Here is a 22,855-nt window from a genome sequence, read left to right as displayed (position 1 = left end):
TGCCTGCTGGGTTCAAGAGATTCTCCTGCCTCAGCCTCCTGAGTAGCTGGGACTACAGGTGCCCACCACCATAGCCAGCTAATCCTGTAGTTATTTTAAATGCCAGATAAATGTTACGGCTCTTGTGGCAAAAATACAGTCTGTTAACAGATTATAATACTCTGTGGTAACTATTGTCTGTTTCCTAATCTGGCCTTATTTTTCTTTTTTCTTTCTTTCTTTCTTTCTTTTTTTTTTTTTTTTTGAGACAGAGTCTTGCTCTGTCGCCCAGGCTAGAGTGCAGTGGCGCGATCTTTGGCTTACTGCAAGCCCCGCCTCCTGGTTTCACGCCATTCTCCTGCCTCAGATTCCTGAGTAGCTGTAGTCCTGAGTAGCTGGGACTACAGGCGCCCGCCACCACGCCCAGCTAATTTTTTGTATTTTTGGTAGCGACAGGGTTTCACTGTGTTTGCCGAGATCAGCTCGGTTGGGGAGACCCTAACCCAGTGACACTAGAGGAATTAAAGACACACACAGAAATACAGAGGTGTGAAGTGGGAAATCAGGGGTCTCACAGCCTTCAGAGCTGAGAGCCTTGAACAGAGATTTACCCACGTATTTATTAACAGTAAGCCAGTCATTAGCATTGTTTCTATAGATATTAAATTAACTAAAAGTATCCCTTATGGGAAACGAAGGGATGGGCCGAATTAAAGGAATAGGTTGGTCTAGTTAACTGCAGCAGGAGCATGTTCTTAAGGCACAGATCGCTCATGCTATTGTTTGTGGTTTAAGAACGCATTTAAGCGGTTTTCTGCCCTAGGCGGGCCAGGTGTTCCTTGCCCTCATTCCGGTAAACCCACAACCTTCCAGTGTGGGCATTATGGCCATCATGAACATGTCACAGTGCTGCAGAGATTTTGTTTATGGCCAGTTTTTGGGCCAGTTTATGGCCAGATTTTGGGGGGCCTGTTCCCAACAGTGTTAGCCAGGATGGTCTCAATCTCCTGACCTCGTGTTCCGCCTGCCTTGGCCTCCCGAAGTGCTGGGATTACAGGCATGAGCCACTGCGCCCGGCCCAATCTGGCCTTATTTTTCTATATTTCAAAAATTTTTTAATGTAAATGGACACAGAATGTTAGATTTTGGTTGTAAGATGTGAATCAGAAGTTTCATTTGCTGTGTTTTACCTTAAGGAGCCTTGTTTTTTTTATTTTTGGTCATTCTTGGCTCTCCCAGGTGGTCACTGAGTAGCGTAGAAGCAGTGCAGCTAGGGCAGGCCAGCAGCCATGTCTCTGATGCATTCATTCGGATTTTCTTCCTTGCTAAAAAGGCAGTTTTATATTGGGTACTGTATTTAGGTTGAGATCTTTAACTCAAAACAGAATTTGATAGACATTTGTAATTAAGAGAGTTATTCATTCTTTTTGACTTTTGTATAGTTATACAGGATTATTGGCCTGAGTAATAAAATAAGTAAGACACTTCCAGAAGGCCTAATGCTTCTCTTGATTCTACCCACACATTGCTTGAAAACAAGAAACAAAATTTCATTCTGGAGATACAGAATTTTTTTTTTTTTTTGAGACAAGGTCTCACTGTATCAGGCAGGCTGGAATGCAATGGTGTGATCACGGCTCACTGCAGCCTTGACCTTCTAGGCTCAAGTGATCCTTCCGCCTCAGCCCTGCAAGTAGCTGGGACCATAGGTGTGCGCCATCATGCCAGCTAATTTTTGTATTCTTTGTAGAGATGGGGTTTCACCATGTTGGCCAGGCTGGTCTTGAACTCCTGGGTGCAAGCTATCTGCCCATCTCCCAGAGTGCTGGGTTACTGGCATGAGCCACTGCACCTGGCCCAGAATCTTTTCTTTTACATTTTATGTGTTTGTTTTGTTTACTTAATAATTGTACCTTAAAGACATAATGTTTTAACACAAGAAAAGCTTAATGTACAAAAATACTTCCTAAAGTGTTCTGATAACAAAAAGTTAGAGAAAAATCTCCATGTCTAGAAGTAGGAGAATGATTATGATGAATCCTCTTGAAGAAGTATTTATAGCCTTTAAAACTATTTGCAAAGATTATTTAATATGAAAAAGTGCTTGTGAGGGAATTACTAGAATAAAGCAGTATACAAAATTTATGTAGACTATAATTCCAGCCTTTAAGAAAGTGAAAACCCTGGACATAGAAGACATCTAAGGATACGTTTTTAAAAAACTTTTCTCAAGTGCCAGTTTAATTGACTCTAATCATTAGTCTTTCTATGCTTTAATCTACCTATGTTGTCAGTCATTTATGTTAAAGACCATCATATCCCTCTTAAGTAATTATTTGCTGTGACGTTGGCATTGGTGAGGTAACTGGTATGTTGAGATTAGTTGCTTGAGGAGGCTGAGTTGGCGAGATGATCTCCCTGAGGGCCATAACATGTTGGATCAAGGTGTGTACCGCAATCTGTTGTTTTCTCTGGGAGGAGTTTACCGTACCAACAGATCAGAGTTAGAGAAAGGGTCTGACTGCCCTGTAGGTAGGTATTTGGGAGAGTGTTGCTTTATCTTCCATAGACTGTTTGGAAGCCAATGACTGTTAAGGAAGTAACTTCGTACTGAACGTAAATTCTGGACTGCAATTGATTTTTTTTCAGGCCATTTATGCCAGTGTTCTTCCTGGAGAGTTGATGAGGGGGTACATGACCCAGTTTCCCACCTTCCCAAGCTGGCTGGGGAAGCACTCGTCCACAGGCAAACACGATCGTATCGTTCAGGACCTGGCCTTGCATATGAGTCTCAGGTAGGTGGGGTTACTCTGTTTCGGGTATTTTATTGATTTGGTGTATTTGGCCTTTATCCAGTAACGAACATGTAAGTCAAAATATTTGTGTTTTAGTTTTTATTTTATTGGTAACTAGATGAATGATTGAATGATCCTGGATAAGTTCCTTATATTTTATGGGCCTGAGTTTTATCCTCTGTAATCAGTATAACACTTGTTTTGCCACTTAAAATGATACTTTGGACAATAAAATGGTAGATGTTATAATTTAAAATTTTAGACTGCGTAAGTCTGAGGTGGCACTGTTATTGTTATTATGCCTATTAGTGGGAATAGCTTCCCAGCTTCAGAATAATTAATAGGAAAATAATTGAACGGTTTAAAGAAACGAACTATTTTTTACCAAATTACTCTAGTAGTAAACTGACCTAGTCATTTGGGATAGGAAATAACAGTTTAGCACGTAACAGCAGGAGGCTGCTCAGATCATTGAAAATGAATGTGCTTGGAAAAGTTTAAGGAAGTTCAAAAATACTTGCATTTGGTACAATTTTGTTTGAACTTTAGAAATTTGGAAAATGTGCATACACATAAACATTAAGTACACTTTATGGATTCTTCTTTTCTTTTTTAAGACAGGGTCACACTGTCACCCAGGCTGGAATGCAGTGATGCGATCTCTGCTCATTGCATCCTCCGCCTCTGGGTTCAAGTGATTCTCCCACCTCAGCCTCCTGAGTAGCTGGGATTACAGGTGCACGCCACCATGTCTGGCTAATTTTTGTATTTTTTGGTAGATACGGGGTTTCATCGTGTTGCCCAAGCTGGTCTCGAACTCCTGACTTCAAGTAATCTGCCTGCCTTGGCCTCCCAAAGTGTTGAGATTACAGGCGTGAGCCACCATGCCTGGCCTATGGATTCATTTTTCTTTTCTTTCTTTCTTTTTTTTTTTTTAGACAGAGTGTCACTCTGTTGCCCAGGCTGGAGTGCAGTGGTGTGATCTTGGCTCACTGCAAGCTCCACCTTTGAGGTTCAAGCAATTCTCCTGCCTCAGCCTCCTGAGTAGCTGGGACTAAGGTGCATGCCACCACACCTGGCTAATTTTTGTATTTTTTAGTAGAGACAGGGTTTCACCATATTGGTCAGGCTGGTCTTGAACTCCTGACCTCAGATGATCCACCCTCCTTGGCCTCTGAAAGTGCTGGGATTACAGGTGTGAGCCACACGCCCGGCCCCTGGATTCATTTTTAACCATGAACTACTTGAGTGATCTTAATTTGCCATCTGGTCCCTGGAAGGAATATTAATATTTGATCCCCCATTCCACTTTTAAGTTTTGGTTAGAGCTGGCCTGAGCTAGTTCCTTTTTTCTGTTCCTATAAAATTCTACTTTATTATCTTGTTCTGTTTCTAACCTATGGCATGAGTCTTTTGTGCTACCCATGTATTAGTTTTCTGTTGCTGTTGTAAGAAATTACAACACACATAATGGCTTAAAACAACACACATTTATCAAGATCTTAGAAGGCATCAACCCTCAGTCCCGATCTTGAGCTGGGAAGATTTTCCTGGATTATCTGTGCAGTAATCACAAGGGTCTTCATAAAGGGAGTCAGTAGTGTCAGGTCAGAAAGGCCTGAGGATGCTGCGCCAGGCCTCGAGAAGAGACAGGGACCATCAGCCAAGACATGCAGGTGGCCTCCGGAAGCTGGAAAGTCTGCTTTCTCCATGGCTCTTCTCATTGGCCAGGTTGCGGCTGCCTCTCGCTGTTTTCCTGCTCCTTACCTGACGTTTTTAAAGGTCATGGGTCGCTCTGCCCTGGGGCAGCCCTCTCAGATGCTCCCGCTAGACTCCATGTAGAGTTTGAGCCCTGGACTTCCGGGTATGTCTGTCCCCTTCCCTCATTAGACTAAACATTTTTGGGGGTTAGGAACTGAGGCTTCCTCATCTAGTAGTTGGGTCATATATAGGCCATTATCATCAGCAAGGACATTTATAGTGAATTCACAATTTTTAAAGTAAATTAAGACCTCCCTACTTTTTAACCCTGATCAAGTCACTGAACTTTTGTAGGTCCGTTTCTCTTCTTTAAAAAATGGAAGAGTGATCTTATTATTGGTTCGTAACCTTTTTGGGGGTCGTAGATGCTTTTGAGAATCTGAATGCTTTGATTTTTATTCCCCCGACAATGCACAGATCCACAAAGAAAAGACTAATAGGGGAATTACAGATTCCTGAGGTTAAGAACCCTTGGTTTAGGTACACTAAATGGCACCTTTGACTTTTCTGTGAGTCTACTAGAAGATGATGATATTGTAGGCCGGGCGCGGTGGCTCACGCTTATAATCCCAGCACTTTGGGAGGCCGAGGCGGGCGGATCACGAGGTCAGGAGATCCAGACCACGGTGAAACCCCGTCTCTACTAAAAATACAAAAAATTAGCCGGGCGTGGTGGCGGGCGCCTGTAGTCCCAGCTACTCGGAGAGGCTGAGGCAGGAGAATGGCGTGAACCCGGGAGGCGAAGCTTGCAGTGAGCCGAGATTGTGCCACTGCACTCCAGCCTGGGTGACAGAGCAAGACTCTGTCTCAAAAAAAAAAAAAACAAACAAAAGATGATGATATTGTAAAACATTGTAAGGAGAACAGTTTTGGAAATGGTTTCATGATTTTTGGGGGTGCTGTGGCTTAGGGACTCACACTACTTCCTTTAAGTACTAGCGCGCTTAATTATGGAAGACAATCTAGAGGAAATGGATGAAATTAAAATAGGAGAGTTTTAAAAACTCTTTGTCTAGCTAATTGCGAGGGTGAGTCTAGATTTCTGATCAGGAGAAAAGCTGTGGCTTCTTATGGTTCACACATTCAGTTCCTTGAAGGCAGGAGCAGGACCCATAGAAAATTGGTAAAGAATCATTTCTTTTTGCTTCTGATGCTGGTTCTGATAACAACAGCTTTTGAGGTTTTATGTATACAGGCTGGGTGTGGTGGCTCACATCTGTAATCCCAGCGCTTTGGGAGGCCAAGATGGGTGGATCACCTGTCAGGAGTTTGAGACCAGCCTGGGCAAGATGGTGAAACCCTATCTCTACTAAAAATACAAAAAAAAAATTAGCTAGGTGTGGTGGTGGGTGCCTGTAATCCCAGCTACCCGGGAGGCTAAGGCAGGAGAACCTCCTGAACCCGGGAGGCAGAGGTTGCAGTGAGCCGAGATTGCGCCACTGCACACCAGCCTGGGCAACAAGAGCGAGACTTTGTCTCTAAATAAGTAAATAAATAAATAATGTATACATATAATTGCCTGGTTTGAAGATAGAGGCAGCTGGGTTGGAAAGATTTAGGATGGTGTCATTTGAAATATTATTTTGTTCGGTTGCTTTCTGTCTTTAAGAAGTGACAACATTTAAGAGACAAAGAGTCATTTTATGGTAACATTCGAGTTCTCAGCAGACCAGAGACTGTTTCCCTAAACCTTCCTCTGGGCATTGTGGATCACTTTTTGATTTTGTGGGAACACTCTCTGCAATTTTCTTAGATTTGGGGAAGAGCCGGCTCTAGAACTGACGATTTCAGAGTAACAGTATTAGGAAATGTGAGGGAAGCATTCATATATGATTTTGTATGTTATAATCAGGGACCAAAAGGTGTTACACACATTCACACACTTGAGATAGGGAATTTCATTGCCTTATACTGATGCTTTTAATATTTTGGAACTTGGAACGAGTCATATTTATGAACACAAAGAAACATTCTGTTGCCTGGGCCTTAAGAGTAGGGTGGAAGTAGAATCCACATTTGTTTTTCAGTCACTGATGTAGGTAAGTAGAAAATTTCCTTTGGACACATTGATGTGTATGCATTACCCTCATGATGTGGTGCTGGGCTTTCCAAACTACACCAGCTGGCTGTCAAATAGTAGGCATTCCATTCTGCATTATTGAAATTGGATTGAACTCTGCCTGATTAACTCAGTGCTGATATGCACAGTATGACCTGAGTTGATACTTTGCCGTTGACTATGTCTCTTTTGTTGTGGTTTCAGAACTTACTCCAGCAAAAGGACTGTAAACGTGGATTATCTGTCACATCTAAGGGATGCACTTGTACAGCCCTTGACCTCACAAGGAGTAGACGGAGTACAGGATGTTGTTGCACTTATGGACACATATTATTTGATGAAAGAAGACTTTGAGAATATCATGGAAATCAGCAGCTGGGGTGGCAAACCTAGTCCCTTTTCAAAGCTGGATCCCAAGGTAAATCATGTCACTCACTGGTTCTCCGTCACTTTCTAATACCAGGTTTGTGCTGACAATACTTCAGAGGTGTTTTAGATGCTTTAAGATTTACTTCTTTTTCCCCTCAAATGCATGTTGCTTCTTATGGCCTATATTTTCCAAAGATACTATTTGAATGCAGTATTAAGAGTAGACTTCTGGGCTTGACTTTACAATTTGTATTTTTATCTTTGCTTTATGCTCAGTGGAAAAGCAAGAAGTGAAATTTGAGGAGCAAATATAAATATATTCTTTATAAAGGGTGAGAGGATGAGCCTAGGGAATTAAAAGTTGAGCTGTGAGCTCTGGTGGAAATGGATTGTAAAAATAAAATGTGTTTATTGGCCGAGGATTTGTATAAATTTTCTTTTTCTTAGTCTACCTAATCTGTGGATTCAGTATTTATTCCAGTTGGATAATCTTCTCTGTAATAATGTATCCCCGCTTTTCTTATAATGAGCACAAAATAACTAAAGTGATACATCATGAATATGTAACATCTAGTACCCAACTCTTGCACCTATGTAATGAATGCGTTTTAGAAGACATATTCTCTGTAGTTTGCCCTCTCCAGAATTTTGACCCGACTTTATGATTATCAGTAAATTCTCACAGCAGACATCCATTGTTAGAATTCATAGACTAATTCAGGAATTATGTTTAGAAGCTTGAAGGTAAGACTTTTAAGTTACTTAGTATTTTGAAGTAACTACTATTATTATGGAAAAGGTATTTTGTGTTTTGTGGAAATTTAAGGCCAACTTATATCTTATGATGAGCGCCCCAAACTTTTTTTTTTTTTTTGAGACAGTCTAGCTCCGTTGCCCAGGCTGAGGGGCAGTGGTGCGATCTCGGCTCACTGCAACCTCTGCCTCCCGGGTTCAAGCGATTCTCATGCCTCAGCCTCCCAAGTAGCTGGGATTACAGGTGCGCTCCATCACACCTGGCTCAGTTTTGTATTTTTAGTAGAGACGGGGTTTCCCCATGTTGGCCAGGCTGGTCTCGAACTCCTGGCCTCATGTGATCTGCCTGCTTTGGCCTCCCAAAGTGCTGGAATTACAGGCATGAGCCACCACACCCAGGTGAGCCCCTTTTTGATTTACTGATTCACTGACTAACTTTGCTTACTACTTTGTAGAAATGTGGAGAATGCTGAATAGGTAAACATGATGACTTGAAGTGACCTTTTGTTTGTTTGCCTATTAACAGAATCTCACTCTGTTACCCAGCCTGGAGTGCAGTGGTGCAATCTCAGCTCACTGCAACCTCCACCCTCCTAGGTTCAAGATTCTCATGGAGAGGCGTAAGCCACTGTGCCCCGCCTTCAATCTTTTTTGTCATGGGCTCTATTGAGAATGTTATGAAAAATATGGAACTTATCCATAGAAAAATGCACATACTTAGATTTACATGTATATACATAAATACTTTGCAGACAGTTGCAAGGGGCTCCCAGGTTCTCTTTAGGCTTACAGAGTTTAATAGAATTGTTTGGGACTTAGATTTTTAAAAACTCTGTCTATTCCTTTCATATAGGTGAAAGCAGCCTTCACGAGAGCTTACAATAAGGAAGCCCACCTTACTCCATATTCACTTCAAGCTATAAAGGCATCTAGACATAGCACAAGCCCAACCCTGGATTCGGAATACAACGAAGAATTAAATGAAGATGACTCTCAATCTGATGAGAAAGACCAAGATGCTATAGAAACTGATGCCATGATCAAGGTAGTATTTTAAGCCACAGACAGGAGAACCTCAGAATGGATGATCTTTCCTTGCCTGGTGAATAATGGGGCCTTTTCAGCCCAGAGCAGAATAAATTGAAAATACTTCTTAAGTTTTTTTGTTCATCATGGTTGAGGGTGGAGAAGGTAGAGATTTCATTTTTATAAACAGTTTCTTATGGCAGTCGAAGAGCCAAACAGCACGAAAACAGGCCATGATATTGACGGCCATATGTTCTGTTAGAAAAAGTACCATTTTTATTTATCTAGCCATTGGTGTATGCTTTCAAGAAAAATGTTTGTAACAAAACAGTTTCTTCTGTTGCTTATGTTTTGCTATAGCCACTAAACTGCTTTGTAGAAGTTTCTCAGAGCAAAACATTCTTGTCTTTTGATGGGAAAGATGAAAACCAATTGTGGTATCAGCCTGCTGTGTACAGCTGGCTGAGCCAAGGAACCTCGTCCGATCCTGCTCTGTCCTTTGCTGGGTGTGGGTGCTTCTTGCCATTCATTTCTGTTTCCTGTATGCAGGAGTAGGAACAGTGGCCTTCTTCACTGTGGCTCTCATGTCGACCCTAAGAGGTGGTCTCCCTCTTTCCCTCTCTTCTGCTTTCACAAAATGACTGTTTACACCTCTAATCTGAAACTGAAAGAAGAGGAAATTCTTCATCTAAACATTACCCTATTTGTCAATTATCTCTTGCTTATTTTGTCTTTCCTAAGTATACCTCTGTTCTAAATCCAAGAAACTGCCTTACATGGGGAACGGATCCTAGTTCGAAATTCTAAACACCCTCTCAGTTTTTACTGCCAGCTTTTAAAGGCTGTAAGTGGCATAGTTGTTGCTTGAAAGTAAGCGCTTCATGGGTCGCGGTAGTTCAAGATCTCGATGTTTGCAGCCTCTCTTCTTTTTTAATTAAGTTGCAGGTAAAGATTAGATTTGTTGTAGAGATGAACTTATTTCATTTACTCATAAACACAGCTATTAACTATTTTGTTATCTTCCCCCTAACAGAAAAAGACAAAATCTTCAAAGCCTTCAAAACCAGAAAAAGATAAGGAGCCCAGAAAAGGAAAAGGAAAAAGTTCGAAGAAATGAAACCATTTTTCACTAGCGACAGCCACTTTTTACTCTCCCTCCTGACCAGTCCAGCTGGTCTAGAGAAAGCCTTGTTTTTTCCCAGAGCAACCATGTTTTAGCATAATGGGACGACCTGGTGTCCCATTATAAATAAAGGGTGGTATGGCTAGAAGGGTATGAGCAGTAGGCTTATGTACACCTCTTATAGAGGTTGATAGGACTTCTTGGGTCCTCCACTGTCCCCTGTCAATCTAGTTAGACGTGCTTCTGAATGACCGTAGAATTGGAACTAGAAACTGCACCTGGGCGTTGGAGTCAGCTTTTAGTTAACAACGAGCCTGGGAGCAGGAGTACTAAGGCGTCTTTTGTAGGCTTAAGAATTTATCCTAATGGCCTTTATAGGACCAATGCTGATTTTTTTTTTTAAAGGTAGTTCCTATTATGTGGTGAAATTTTGTAAATAAATGTTTATACAAAATAGTCACCACCTAGAACTGGGTATTCTTTGTACATTGTCAGATATCTTTCAAAGTATAAATTAGGAATAAAAATGTTCCACATGACACATGTACAAATTCTTTTTAAGATTGTCATCTTGTACAGCAAAATATTATGTTGGTATATTACTTCCTTATTAATTTGCAAATGATTGGATTAAAAAAGCTCACTGTATTCCTTACTAACCTGTTGTGTGAAACATAACGTTGGTAGTCGAGGAGTCAGAACTTGGATTCCCACCCTCACTCCGTGTGTGTGCTGACCACGTCTCTGCTGTGAATAGGACTTCACGGAGAGGTCTGTTACGGGGCTTTGCAGTGTGGGGGGCTGCAGAAGATTCTCAGACATTCTTATCCTTCTGGAGCCTCAACCTATCAGGTTCAAACCAGTAGGAACCAGGCTGGGTCAGGCTCTTAAGTTCACTATGGTGGGGGACAAAATGAACACTGGCTTTTGTTCACTTTGCCCCTGAGAGATCTAGTCCTGTCCTGTGATGGCTTCCACAAACCGTGTTGGAAGTCTGGGTTATTCCTATAACCGTATGTGTTGAGTGGCCCTGAGGCTGTGGACCTAGCCTGGAATTTAGATGTCTAGCTGTTTTTTAATCTTGTTGGTAAATGCTCAGAGGTCTGTGCTACCTTTGTGAGGTATATACTAAAATGAATGTAAAATAAGGATCATATTCCCTGCTTTAAGGAACTGGTAGTCTTGTTTGGGTGATGAGACAAAGTTCTTGAGACATTTGAACTGTATTTACCAGTGTGAAAAATGTCCTTTATGGAGATTAATTCATTATGGAAATAAAACATTGCCTAAGCCCTTGCCTGCTGAATCACGACCCTGTCTTTGTTAAAGTCCGTCTTGAAACTCTTATGCTTCAGGAAAGGTTTTCTCACCAGTAGGGTGAGGCTGGTTTTCCTATTCATGTTCTTCCATTTCTATGCCTTTTGGGTATGCAAGTCACGTCTCCCTAGGTCTTCTGCAGCCCCCAGGAGAGGGACTTGAATCTCCATGCAGCCAGGATGCGGCGTGGTGTCCTTTACTTGTTCATTACGATTTTGTTTGTAATTTTAAATGTTTTAAACCCAAGATTGGGATAATATGTGTGTAAAATAAATAGCATTTCTTTTAGAATTGGAAATTGTAAACATGCCCTTTATGAGGATGGCATAGGTCTTGTTTGATTCCTCTTTGAAGCCCTCGTGACCATGAGGTGAATGAGTGAGATTCACGGTAGGAGGCAGTTGGTGGTTCTGCAGCAGTTTGGATGTGAATCTGAATGGTCTGTATTGGGGTTGAGTCTTCGTTGGAGCCACTAATGATGGGCCTTTTGGAGCCACTTGATGCCACATGCCATCTTTGCAGCATAAAACTATACTTGCTCTTTTCGAGATCCATTGAGTCACGGCCATTTTGTTACTTACAAACCATTCACCTTTATCCTTCATCTTGTTAAATGTTGGCAGTTCTGTAGCACCATAATTTGATCTCTTAAAGTTATTGATGGGGTAGATTATTTGTACTAGGATGAGTAGCTTCCTAAACAAGCTCCAGTATGAGTATGCTCATGGGTGAAAGTCTAAAAACTAACTCCCAAAATAGAATGTGCCTCTCACAGTCCCAGGTGCCTGTGGTTCTTATTCCTACAGCCTTACTCCAGGCATATTAGAGGAAGCAGGGGACTGTGGGTAGGTTTTATGATAATAACTTTGTACCACTTAGTAAGGCCAAGGCCTCTGGCCTGTTCTCTGGCCGGCCATTGGGAGGGAAGGACAGGTCCTAAAGCTGGAGGCATCATGCAGATGGGATACTTGGATGGTATACAACATTACTGGCACCTTGGGCCCTAGCTTAGGCCCCTGGATACCACTGTAATGCTCAGGGTGCTGGGGCCATACTGTAAAATCATATCGGATTTATTCACAGGTGACTCCCTGACTCGTTTCTGTCAGTTGCTCAGACTTTAGTGACCGTCCTTGGATGACAAAGAAGCATATACTGATGTGGAAAAAGTATGGACTCCCTTGGAGAGAGAGAGTGTGTGTGTACGGATGGTGTGTGTTGTATGTGTGATATGGGGAAAGAACCTTCACACAGCCCCAGAGAAGATTCCAAATAATGTATGTATGTTTTCAGGGGAAGTCAAATGACTTAATTTTGTTATGAGAATTCTGTAGTATGCAATAGAATGACTCGGCAGATATAAGCTGTTAGTTTCATTAATAATTCTTTACAAGATTGCTTTTCCTAATTTTTGATGTTTTGCTTCTGGGCTGATTCTGCTTAATAGCCGTAATTTGTATAAACTTCTCATTTCAAGCTTTTTACTCTGTTCACATCTGTGTTGCCCAAACTTGACAATGTCCTTCAGAGCTGCCTTTATCTTTTTCTGTTCTCCAAATCTAGGAAAACGTCACAAATATCTAGTCAACAATTTTAAAGTATTTCAAAATACAAAAGTTATCAAAAAGCTGAATATTTACAATTATGTCGTAGGTTACTATTAACAGTGCAGAGGATAGAGTATGTAAGACTTTGAAGAGGAAATATGCAGAGTACAATAAACAGCAAGGTTACATGTCATCGTTTTGCCACTGTACAGAAGCGGAAAGTGCCGACCTGGAGAGGTCACCGTTTCATTTCTCTGTATCCAGTAAGGACCGTCTCTTAAATCCATCGGGGGAGGAAACAGCCTCCTGTGGAAAATGCTGTCTTCTCAGGAGCATTGTATCTAGAAAGGACAAACAGAACACATGCCTCTAGAAGGGTTGCAAGTAATGGCTGGCATTTAGTAATAAAGCCAAACATGCTCAAAAAAGAATTTTTTTTGCCCGTTTCTAGAATGTGGAACAGGAAGCATTCAAGTTAGAAATCTCCAGTCTGTAATCCGCATCAAGTTTCAGTAATAGCCTTACCAACTGACTAAAATTGGGCGGGCAAGCTCTTGAACCTTTGTAATGAATAAGGATGCTGATAACAGCTACCTCACTGGGAAGAACGAATGCAAAGTGCTCAGCAATTTGTAGAGAAAAAATTTTCCTGAAATTAAACAGTTATGTTTGTCTAAAAGCCAGTGAACAACAGCTTCAACCAGTATTCACTGTGTAAGGATGTTTACAGTGACTGTGTGTGTGTGTCTTTTTTTTTTTTCCTAGGAGATGGGGTCTTGTTACCCCATTGCCCAGGCTGGAGTACAGTGGCTGTTCATAGGCATGATTATAGTCTCCTAGAGCCCTGAACTCCTGGGCTCAAGTGATCCTCACACCTCAGCCTCCTGAGTAGCTGCGACTATGGCCACAGGTCTGCGCCTGGCTATAGTGACGTTTTTGAAGGATAGCACATAATCATAACTCAGTGAAGACATCTGCAAGGAGCTATGATGTACCATGGTCTGGTTACTTGAAGTTTTCTATAAAGCATAATTGAATGCCGTCATTGATAGTGTTTGGAGAGATTCTGTGGATGTTTTTTAAAAATACAAGGTTCCACTTGCAGTTTAATCTTCCCATAGATAACAGTTATAAACTTAGGACAAAATCTGAAATTTTTTTTTTTAGAAGGCCAGGAATGGTGGCTCACACCTGTAATCCCAACACTTTGGGAGGCTGAGGTGGGAGGATCACTTGAGTCTAGGAGTTCAAGACCAGCCTGGGCAACATAGTGAGACCCCATGTCTTAAAAAAAAAAGCTGGGTATAGCACATGCCTGTAGTCCTAGCTACTTGGAAGGCTGAGGCAGGAAGATTATTTGAGCCCAGGAGTTTGAGGCTGCAGTGAACGATGATTGTGGCACTGTACCCAGCTCAGGCAACAGAGTGAGACCCCGTCTCAAAAAAAACAAACAAAAAAAATTTTACTTAGAAGAAAGGTCAGTGAACTAGAATACAGATCAAAACTAATTATCCAATATGAACAGAGAAAAAAGATAGAGGAAAGAACTTTAGTGACCTTTGGACATCAAGTAGTCAAACACAGATATTACTGGAGTTCCAGAATGAGAAGACAGAAAGGGATAGAAAAACTGATTGAAGAAATAATGGCTCAAAATGTCCCAATTGAGGGAAAAATATAAACATACAGATTGAAGAATTCTAGAAAATCCTAAGTTAAAAAAATTTAAAAACCACACCCAGGCAAGTATAGTCAAAATTCTGGAAACCAAAAATAGAGAATGCCTTGAATGTAGCCAGAAAGAAACCAGTAAATACAGGGGAACAGTGAAGTTTGATACTGGAGACAATCGTGAAAGTGCTTTAAGAAAACCTCAGAATTTCGTATCAAGCGAAAATATCCTCAAAAATGAAGGAAAATAAAGACAGAGAAGAAGTCACCAGCAAACCTGCACACGTAAGAAATGTCAAAGGAAGTACTTCAGGCTGAAAAGAAATAATACCACATGGAAACTTGGATTCAGGCAAGAATAACATGGAAATTATAAATGTGGGTAAATGTAAAGCTACATTGTATTTTTTTAAAATAATTTCCTTTAAAAAGACACAACTAAAGAAAAATTGTATCATTGTATTACAGGATTTATAATGTGTACATATGTATATTTGTGTGTATGTGTGTGTATATATATATAATAGGATATTAACCAAGTATAAAATTTTGTAAAGACAGGTAAAAAGTCAATAGAAGAATCAAATGAAATATGAAAAAATATTTAGTCAAATAGAAGGCAAGACAAGAGGAACTGAACAAAAAGTGGATACGACAAATAAAAAACAAATAACAAAATTGTAGACCTAAATTCAGCCTGATGATAACACTTAAAAAAAAAATCACAACAGAGGAAAATTGCAGACCAATATCCCCCATGGACACAGACACAATATTCTCAACATAATATTAGCAAAATAATCCAGCAATAGGATAATACATCATGATCAAGTGAGTTTATCTCCAGAGTAAAAGTTGGCTTTAACATTGAAAATCAATATAACTTACCATATAAATGGATTAAAGGGGAAAAGCCATATCATCTCAATTGATAGAGAAAAAGCATTTGACAAAATTTGTCACCTAGTAAACTAGAAGGAAACTTCCACAATTTGTTAGGAGACCTCTCTGAAAAACCTTACATCACAATAGTGAAATACTAAATACCTTCCTCCAACACTGAGAACAAGACAAGGATGTTGATTCTACTATTATACAACATTGTAGAGGAGGTCCTAGCCAGTGCATATGAGAAGAAAAATAAAAGTTACAAAGATTGGAAAGGTAAGTAAATTTTTTGTCTATTTGTAGATGACTGTTTATGCAGAAAATCTGAAGGCTTCTACAGTACAACTACTAGACATAAGTTAATTTAGAAAGGTTACAGGATGCAAGGTCGATATATAAAAATTAATTGTACTTTCCTATGTAAACAATTAGAAAATGAAAAAAACTAAATTTAATTTAGTATTAAAATCTCCCCAAATTATTTAGAAATAAATTTAACAAAAGACACGAAAGACTTCTTTATTCAAAACTGCAAAATAGGCCGGGCACGGTGGCTCACACCTGTAATCCCGCACTTTGGGAGGCTGAGGCGGGTCGATCACCTGAGGTCAGGAGTTCAAGAGCAGCCTGGCCAACATGGTGAAACCCCATCTCTACTAAAAATACAAAAATTAGCTGGACGTGGTGGTGGGCGCCTGTAATCTCAGCTACTTGGGGGGCTGAGGCAGGAAAATCGCTTGAACCCTGGAGGCAGAGGTTGCAGTGAGCTGAGATTGCACCATTGCACTCTGGCCTGGGCGACAAGAGTGAAACTCCATCTCAAAAACAAAAAACCCTGCAAAATAGTGATGAGGAATTGAAAAAGATCTAAATAAATGTAGAGATATACCATATTCATAGATTGGCAGACTGTTAAAGATGTCAATTCTCAAAATGATCTACAGAATCAATGTAACTTTTGTGATAGGCAGAATTCTAGGATGGTCCCTAAATTTCCCACACCAGTGATACTTATCCTGTGTAACACCTTCCTCTTGAGTGTGGGCAGGGCTTGTGATATGATGTGATAATAACCGTATTAGGTTTAATTATATGATAGAGATGAAGGAATTTTGTAGATGTAGTTAAGGTCCCAATCAATGGACTTTGAATTAATCAAAAGAGAGTTTGTCATGGGCTTCACCTAATCAGGTGAGCCCTTTATAATAGGGTCCAGACTTTACCTGAAGGGAGAGATTGTAAATATGAGAGATGCTCTTACGCTGGACTTGAAGCAGTTTCGTGTTGTGGGGAGGGTCACGTGTCAGGAAACTGCCTGTAGGAGCTAAGGGCTTCAGTCCTCTGACCATAAAGATCAGAATCTTCCTCCCCTCCAAAGAAAACAAAACCCAACAAATAGACTAGAAAAAGACTTCGGGTAAGATTTCAGCTCCAACCAACACTATGATTATAGCCTTGTGAGACCCTGAGGAGAAGACCCAGCTGAGCCATACCTAGACTACTGACCCATAACCATAGAAATTGTGAGATAATAAATGTGTGTTGTTTTAAGATGCTAAATTGGTGATAATTTGTTATATAGCAACAAAATTAATACAAGCCCCAATCATAATTTGAGCAGGTTTCTAAAACAGAATTTGAGAAACTGATTCTAAAATTGTCTACAAAGAGGAATAACAGCCAAAACAATCTTGGAAAAAAAAACCAAATTGGAGGATCCACAATACCTGACTTTAAGAGATTCTATAAAGCCACAGTAATGAAGATAGTGTAGTATTAAAATAAGGGAAAAACACATAATGGCAAAGAAGAGAGGGTCCAGAAATAGGCCCACATTTTATATCCATTTGAGGGGAAGAAAACCCAACCCTTCCTCACACTGGAAACAAATTATTTCAAGATAAATTGCAGATCTAGAGCTTCTAGAAGAAAACAGAAAAATATGTTCCTGACTTGTTAGTAGGATATATATATATATATATATATATATATATATATATATATATACACACACACACACACACACACATATATTTAGGACAAAAAAGGCAATAACCCTAAAATTTAAAATTTAATAAATTATAATTCATCAAAATCAAAACCTCATCAAAAGACACCATTCAGAAAAAAATGGGAAGCCACAGAGTGTGATATTTGCAAAATATATCTGACAAAGAACTTGTATCTAGAATATATACATAAAAAACTTACAACTCAAATACACAATAATCCAGTGTCAATGAGGAAAATTTGTCTTTTCAGCTAATTCTGCTGGGTCAGCTGGATATCTACATGTAAAAGAAGGAAGCTGGATCCCTATCTCACACCAGACACAAAAACTAAGTGGATCAAAGACCTAAATATAAGTAATGACTATAAAACTCCTAGAAGGAAACAGGTGTAAATCTTCATGACCTTGGAGTAGGCACTGTTTTTATTTAGAGATGGCGTCTTGCTATGTTGCCCAGGCTGGTCTTGAACTCCTGGACTCAAGCAATCCTGCCTCAGCCTCCTGAGTAGCTGGAATAACAGGTGCATGCCACTGTGCCCACTTTACACAATGGTTGATTTGTTGGTTGGTTTTTTGAGACAAAGGGGCTCGCTCAATCTGTTGCCCAGGCTGGAGTACAATGGCTTGATCATAGCTCACTTCAGCCTCAGCCTCCCGGGCTCAAGTGATCCTCCTGCCTCAGCCTCCCAAGCAGCAGGGACTACAGGTGTATGCCACCATACCTGGCTAATTATTTTATTTTTTTGTAGGGACGCGGTCTTACTATGTTGCCCAGGCTGGTCTCGAACTTCTGAGCTCAAGTGATCCTACCACTTTGGCCTCCCAAAGCACTGGGATTATAAGCATGAGCCACTCTGCCCAGCCTGGCAATGGTTTTTGATACAATACCAAAAGCATAAGCAAACAAAGGGGGGGAACCAAACAGATAAACTGGACTTCATCAAAATAAAATACTTGTGCATCAAAGATGCTATCAAGGCCGAGTGTGGTGGCTGATGCCTGTAGTCCCAGCACTCTGGGAGGCCAAGGTAGAGGATTGTTTGAGCCCAGGAGTTCGAGACCAACCTGCGCAATGTGGCAAGACCCTGCCTCTATTTAAAAAACAACAACGACAAAAAAAAAACAAGGGAAAAAACCCCACAAGAAAATACTTCCAAATCATATACATGATACAGAACTTGTATCTAGAACATATAAAGAACTCTTAGAACTGAACAATAAAAAGACAAACACCTGGCTGGGTGCGGTGGCTCATGCCTGTAATCCCAGCACTTTTGGGGGGCTGAGGCTGGCGAATCACATGAAGTCAGGAGTTCGAGACCAGCCTGGCCAACATGGTGAAACCCCATCTATACTAAAAATACAAAAGTTAGCCGAGCGTGGTGGCACACGCCTGTAGTCCTAGCTACTCAGGGGGGCTGAGGCACGAGAATCACTAGAATCCGGGAGGCAGAGGTTGCAGTGAGCCGAGATCATGCCACTGTACTCTAGCCTGGGCAATAGAGCAAGACTGTCTCAAATAATAATAATAATAAGGCAGACAGCAGCTGTTGGCAGGGATGTGGAATGGAGAGACGAACACTTGTGTGCTGCTGGTGGGAATGTAAGAGGGTGCAACTGCTGTGGAAAGCATTTTGGAGTGGTCAGGGAAGGGCAAGGCCAGTGGGACTGCAACATGGTGAGTAATCAGACCTGAGGCAGGAGGAGGAGGCTGGGCCTGTTAATGGACAGCCTTGGAGCCTCTTTGTGTTTGCAGGTGCAATAAAAAGCCAAGAGAACCATGAACCAGATACTGGAGATAGCCTGAGAGCCCTTGTTCATGGGGCCTAAGGGTGAGAGGTATCTAGATAATATGTAGGTTTTCTGTCCTGTCCAACTGGTTGGATGGAGCTGCTGCTTCCTGAGGAAGGGAAAACAGAGAGAGGTTGTGGGGGGAATCTCGACTCCTGTCTAACCAGGCTAAGTGTGAGATCTGTGTCAGAGATGAATTACTTTCACTTTTCCCTTTGGTAAAAGAATATCCTGAGTTTTGGCAGGGCTTTTGGCTTCTCAATTAAAGACTACATTTCCCTTCCTTCCTCTGCAGTATGTGTGGCCATGAGTAAGTGCTTCCAATGGAATGAAGTAGAAGGAGTATGTGTAGCTTCCATGTGACAAAAGTGGGACTTGGAAAGAAAAAGAAATGGAGATTATTTCCAAATCTCTGGAAGCCAACATTTTTACAATATATTCTCCTGAATTATATCACAGACCCTCAAAAAATACTTTTATTAGCTGGCTCTAGTTTTAATGGAGTGATTAAAAAGACCCCTGTGAGATTTGACAAAATCTGGTCTAGTCGGAATGATGCTGTTTGGCTAAACAACCTTTGTCACTATGGAGATGATAATACCTGTGTTTTAGCATTAAAAAAAAATACATCAAAAGGTGTTTGTCGTCAGATTGTTCAAATCTGGCAAGCTCCATGATGCACTAAAAGGAGTTGATATTGATACACAGTAAAAAGCTGCATGCACGCTGTGGACCCTTGCGCCCAGAAGGTGCGCGGGCGCTCTGCCACTCACCTGCACATGTCACTCACAGTTCCTCCTCCGTTCGCAGGTACTGGGTACAGTCTGAAATCTTTTTCAGCTGAGCAGCGTTTAATCCTTCTGAACACATAGGACATGTGCTTTCAGTGTTTAGCATGCTGTTTAGGGGAGGCAAAGGCAGAGTAAATTAAATATATAACATTCCTTTAGCTTTGGATTACTCTAATGAGAAAGACAACTACTTTCTGTCTACACCTCTTAACACATGTCCACCATGCAATTTGAGAATCAAAACTATTCAGTCTCATGCAAGATCCTCTTTAAAGATAATATTCTCAAAGGTCATAGGAGGTTCTTCCAAGAAGACAATTTGAGTCTTTAGAGATCCTTAGGAACACAAATAAACAGAGGAATGCTTCAGAACAAAAGAGGCAGAATGAAAGGCCTGTGTCGGGAGAAATCAGTGAGACTGAGTGACATGACGCACACTTACATCTTCAATTCTGAGTATAAAGCAGGGAAGTCACAATGTGGACACACCGTCCAGTCATCTTTCAACATGTGTTGACCCTGGAAATGGGATGTTTAAGAGTTAAATTCATCTTTATTTTAAAAACTCCAACCATTAGTCAATGTTTTTTTTGAGACAGAATCTTGCTCAGTCGCCCAGGCTGGAGTACAGTGGTGCATTCTCGGCTGTCTGCAACCTCCACCTCCTGGGTTCAAGCGACTCTTCTGCCTCAGACTCCTGAGCACCTGGGACTACAGGCGTGCGCCATGATGCGTGGCTAATTTTTGTGTTTTAAGTAGAGTCGGGATTTCACCATGTTGGCCGGGCTGGTCTCGAACTCCTGACCTCAAGTGATCCACCTGCCTCGGCCTCCCAAAGTGCTAGGATTACAGGCATGAGCCACTGCACCCTGCCTGTTATTCAATTATAATAATTGAATTCCAGTTATAAGTCAGACCTCTAAATTATAAAATCATTGCTATTTCACATGTGTGGGTAACTGAGATGGCATTAAAAGGATTAAAGCTAGGGTTTTATCAGATTCATGTTTAAAGGAATAATATTCAGTTTTGTGATATCATTACCTGAATTTAGTTTTCTTTAAAATAAAGCTTAAATTAGTCCAGCGAATTATAAATAACCTGATATGTTGAAGTTGTCTGATACTAGGTCTCAATATTATAATAATAAAAACTACCGCTTATTAAGTGCTGCAGCCTGCCAGGATGGCACCAAGGCTTTGCACATGTGTAGCTCGTCAATCTGTGGTTGATTTCAGCAGGCAGGTGTTACTACAGAGGACTGAGCCCAGGACGGTCTGAGCCCCGAGTCTGTGCTATTTGGCCCTGCAGTGATAGTGCCTCCACTATTATTATTTGCTTTGAATATCACCTTTAACTGTATTGACTATGAAATAAAATGCTAGATGTTGCAGGAAATTTGAGGGATAAGATTATTTTAAAAGTGAAGAAAATATTGACATACATCAAGTATTCAAATGGGTTACAAATAGATAATGCAAAGAAAGGGAAATTACTATAAAGGAACTCACTGTTGCAATGCAATATGGGATACTATTTTTACATCCAGGACAGAGGAGTTCACACTCTGGGAGAAGAAATTTGCAGAATGGACATGGAGTCGTGGCCTCTTCTATCTCGGATGTATTGGGTCTCCTGTGAGGAAGAATCATGTCATTTAAAAATACCGTTTTATTCATGTACTGGGGATGGCAAAGAGAAAGCATATTTGGAAAACCAGGGACATATGACACACCTACTTCATAGTCAGACTCTGGGCTTAGAGAGATACTTACAAGCTCACACCAGCCCTTGATCCACTCCAGGGAGGAGGAAGAGTACCTAGGATTGGTTAGGTTCTAGGGTGTTACATGGGCCACGTTTGGGAACTGGAGTTCATAGCACATTCAGCGGCAGAAAGCATGGGTAGGTCTTGTGGTCTTCTCTCTTCCTGTGCTACTGGAGTGGTGAGCTTGGTATTTTCCCTCTGTGTCTCCCTTTTGTGTAACAGAAGTGGTAAAAGTTACACCAGCACTGTCCAATAGAACTGTCTGTGACAACGGAAATGTTCGGATTCTGTGCTATCCAATATGGTAGCCATGAGCCACATTTGAACACTTGAAATACGGGTAGTGCGAAGAACTAACTTTAACTTTTATTCCATTTTAACTAAATTTAAATAGCCACATGTGGCTAGCAGGTACCATATTGGACCACATAGCTATAAACGATTTGTGCATGGGGAGAGAATGCCTAGCATCTCCTCCCACCAGAGCCCCAGCTAGCGTGGTTCTCTGCTGTTGGGGTAAATATGATCTTGCATTTTGTGGTTAGCTTCTCCCCATCCCACTCTCCATGCTAGCAGGTATTCTGGGTCAGACTGATTTGGTCTGAAGCTACTTAGGCTTAAAAAAAGGAGTATTCCATGTACTCCTATCCAACTTAAAGCTCTCTGCCATGAGGGTGGTTCCCAAACCCAGCTACCAGTGAAGTGTCATTTGCTTCCATTTGTCATTACCAATCCAGTCATCTCCCTGGGCTAAGGTCTGGGTCCAAGATTCAGGTACCTGGGTCTTGTCATAATGTAATGAACAGGAACCCTAAATGTCATCACTCCTGAAAAAGTGGTTGTTTAGAATTACTCCATGACTGCAATGACTTTTTTCTTTTCCAAATGCAAGGGCTACTTTTTCCTAGTTTTCGTTTAGAAAAACCTAGAAAAACCAGGCTACTGACTGCTTTCTGAAGCAAGGATGTGCCTAAGGGCTTTTGGGGCTGCAGAGGATTTGGAAATGAGCTCTCTGCTGGCAGTGGGCCCTGTGAATATGAAGTTCCTCACAGTGAGAGGAACTTCCACTGAATGTCTACTATTTTCTTCATCCCTCTTTGGCAGACATAGTTTGCTGCTTCTCTCCAGCTCCTTGCCAGCAGAACTTTGTTTCCACTTAGCAGCCTTAAGTCCTGTGAGGCAGAGTACTGGCCACGGAGGTGAAAA

At 41.1% G+C, this 22,855-nt stretch overlaps 2 protein-coding genes across 16 annotated transcripts in view; one reads left to right on the top strand and one right to left on the bottom strand.

Moving 5' to 3' along the window:
• RFC1 (replication factor C subunit 1) overlaps positions 1 to 11,171 on the top strand; it is an 86,813-nt gene extending 75,642 nt beyond the window's left edge. For all 8 annotated transcript variants that reach the window (XM_055246192.2, XM_055246193.2, XM_063619795.1 and 5 more), the window contains 4 exons: positions 2,629 to 2,774; positions 6,799 to 7,012; positions 8,570 to 8,761; positions 9,776 to 11,171. In XM_055246192.2, the coding sequence (XP_055102167.1) occupies positions 2,629 to 2,774; positions 6,799 to 7,012; positions 8,570 to 8,761; positions 9,776 to 9,859 (636 nt within the window). In that variant the 3' untranslated portion in view covers positions 9,860 to 11,171. The remainder of the gene's footprint in view (positions 1 to 2,628; positions 2,775 to 6,798; positions 7,013 to 8,569; positions 8,762 to 9,775) is intronic.
• Positions 11,172 to 12,540: 1,369 nt separating this feature from the next.
• The window catches only part of WDR19 (WD repeat domain 19), a 99,080-nt gene continuing 88,765 nt past the window's right edge, over positions 12,541 to 22,855 (bottom strand). For 3 of the 8 annotated variants that reach the window (XM_063619780.1, XM_055246186.2, XM_063619783.1), the window contains 4 exons: positions 21,393 to 21,516; positions 20,324 to 20,400; positions 19,864 to 19,988; positions 12,541 to 13,070 (listed from right to left, as the gene is read on the bottom strand). In XM_063619780.1, coding sequence (XP_063475850.1) covers positions 19,877 to 19,988; positions 20,324 to 20,400; positions 21,393 to 21,516 — 313 coding nt within the window. In that variant the 3' untranslated portion in view covers positions 12,541 to 13,070; positions 19,864 to 19,876. Of the gene's footprint in view, positions 13,071 to 19,863; positions 19,989 to 20,323; positions 20,401 to 21,391; positions 22,477 to 22,855 lie in introns of those variants that run through there. The other 5 variants (XR_008651731.2, XR_010116333.1, XR_010116334.1 and 2 more) reach the window with 4 other exon arrangements.

The sequence above is a fragment of the Symphalangus syndactylus genome, chromosome 16 (genome assembly GCF_028878055.3).
Source record: "Symphalangus syndactylus isolate Jambi chromosome 16, NHGRI_mSymSyn1-v2.1_pri, whole genome shotgun sequence".
Lineage (NCBI taxonomy): Eukaryota > Metazoa > Chordata > Mammalia > Primates > Hylobatidae > Symphalangus > Symphalangus syndactylus.
The sequence above is the reverse complement of the archived record's forward strand: the minus strand, read 5'-3'. Positions and strand labels throughout refer to the sequence as shown.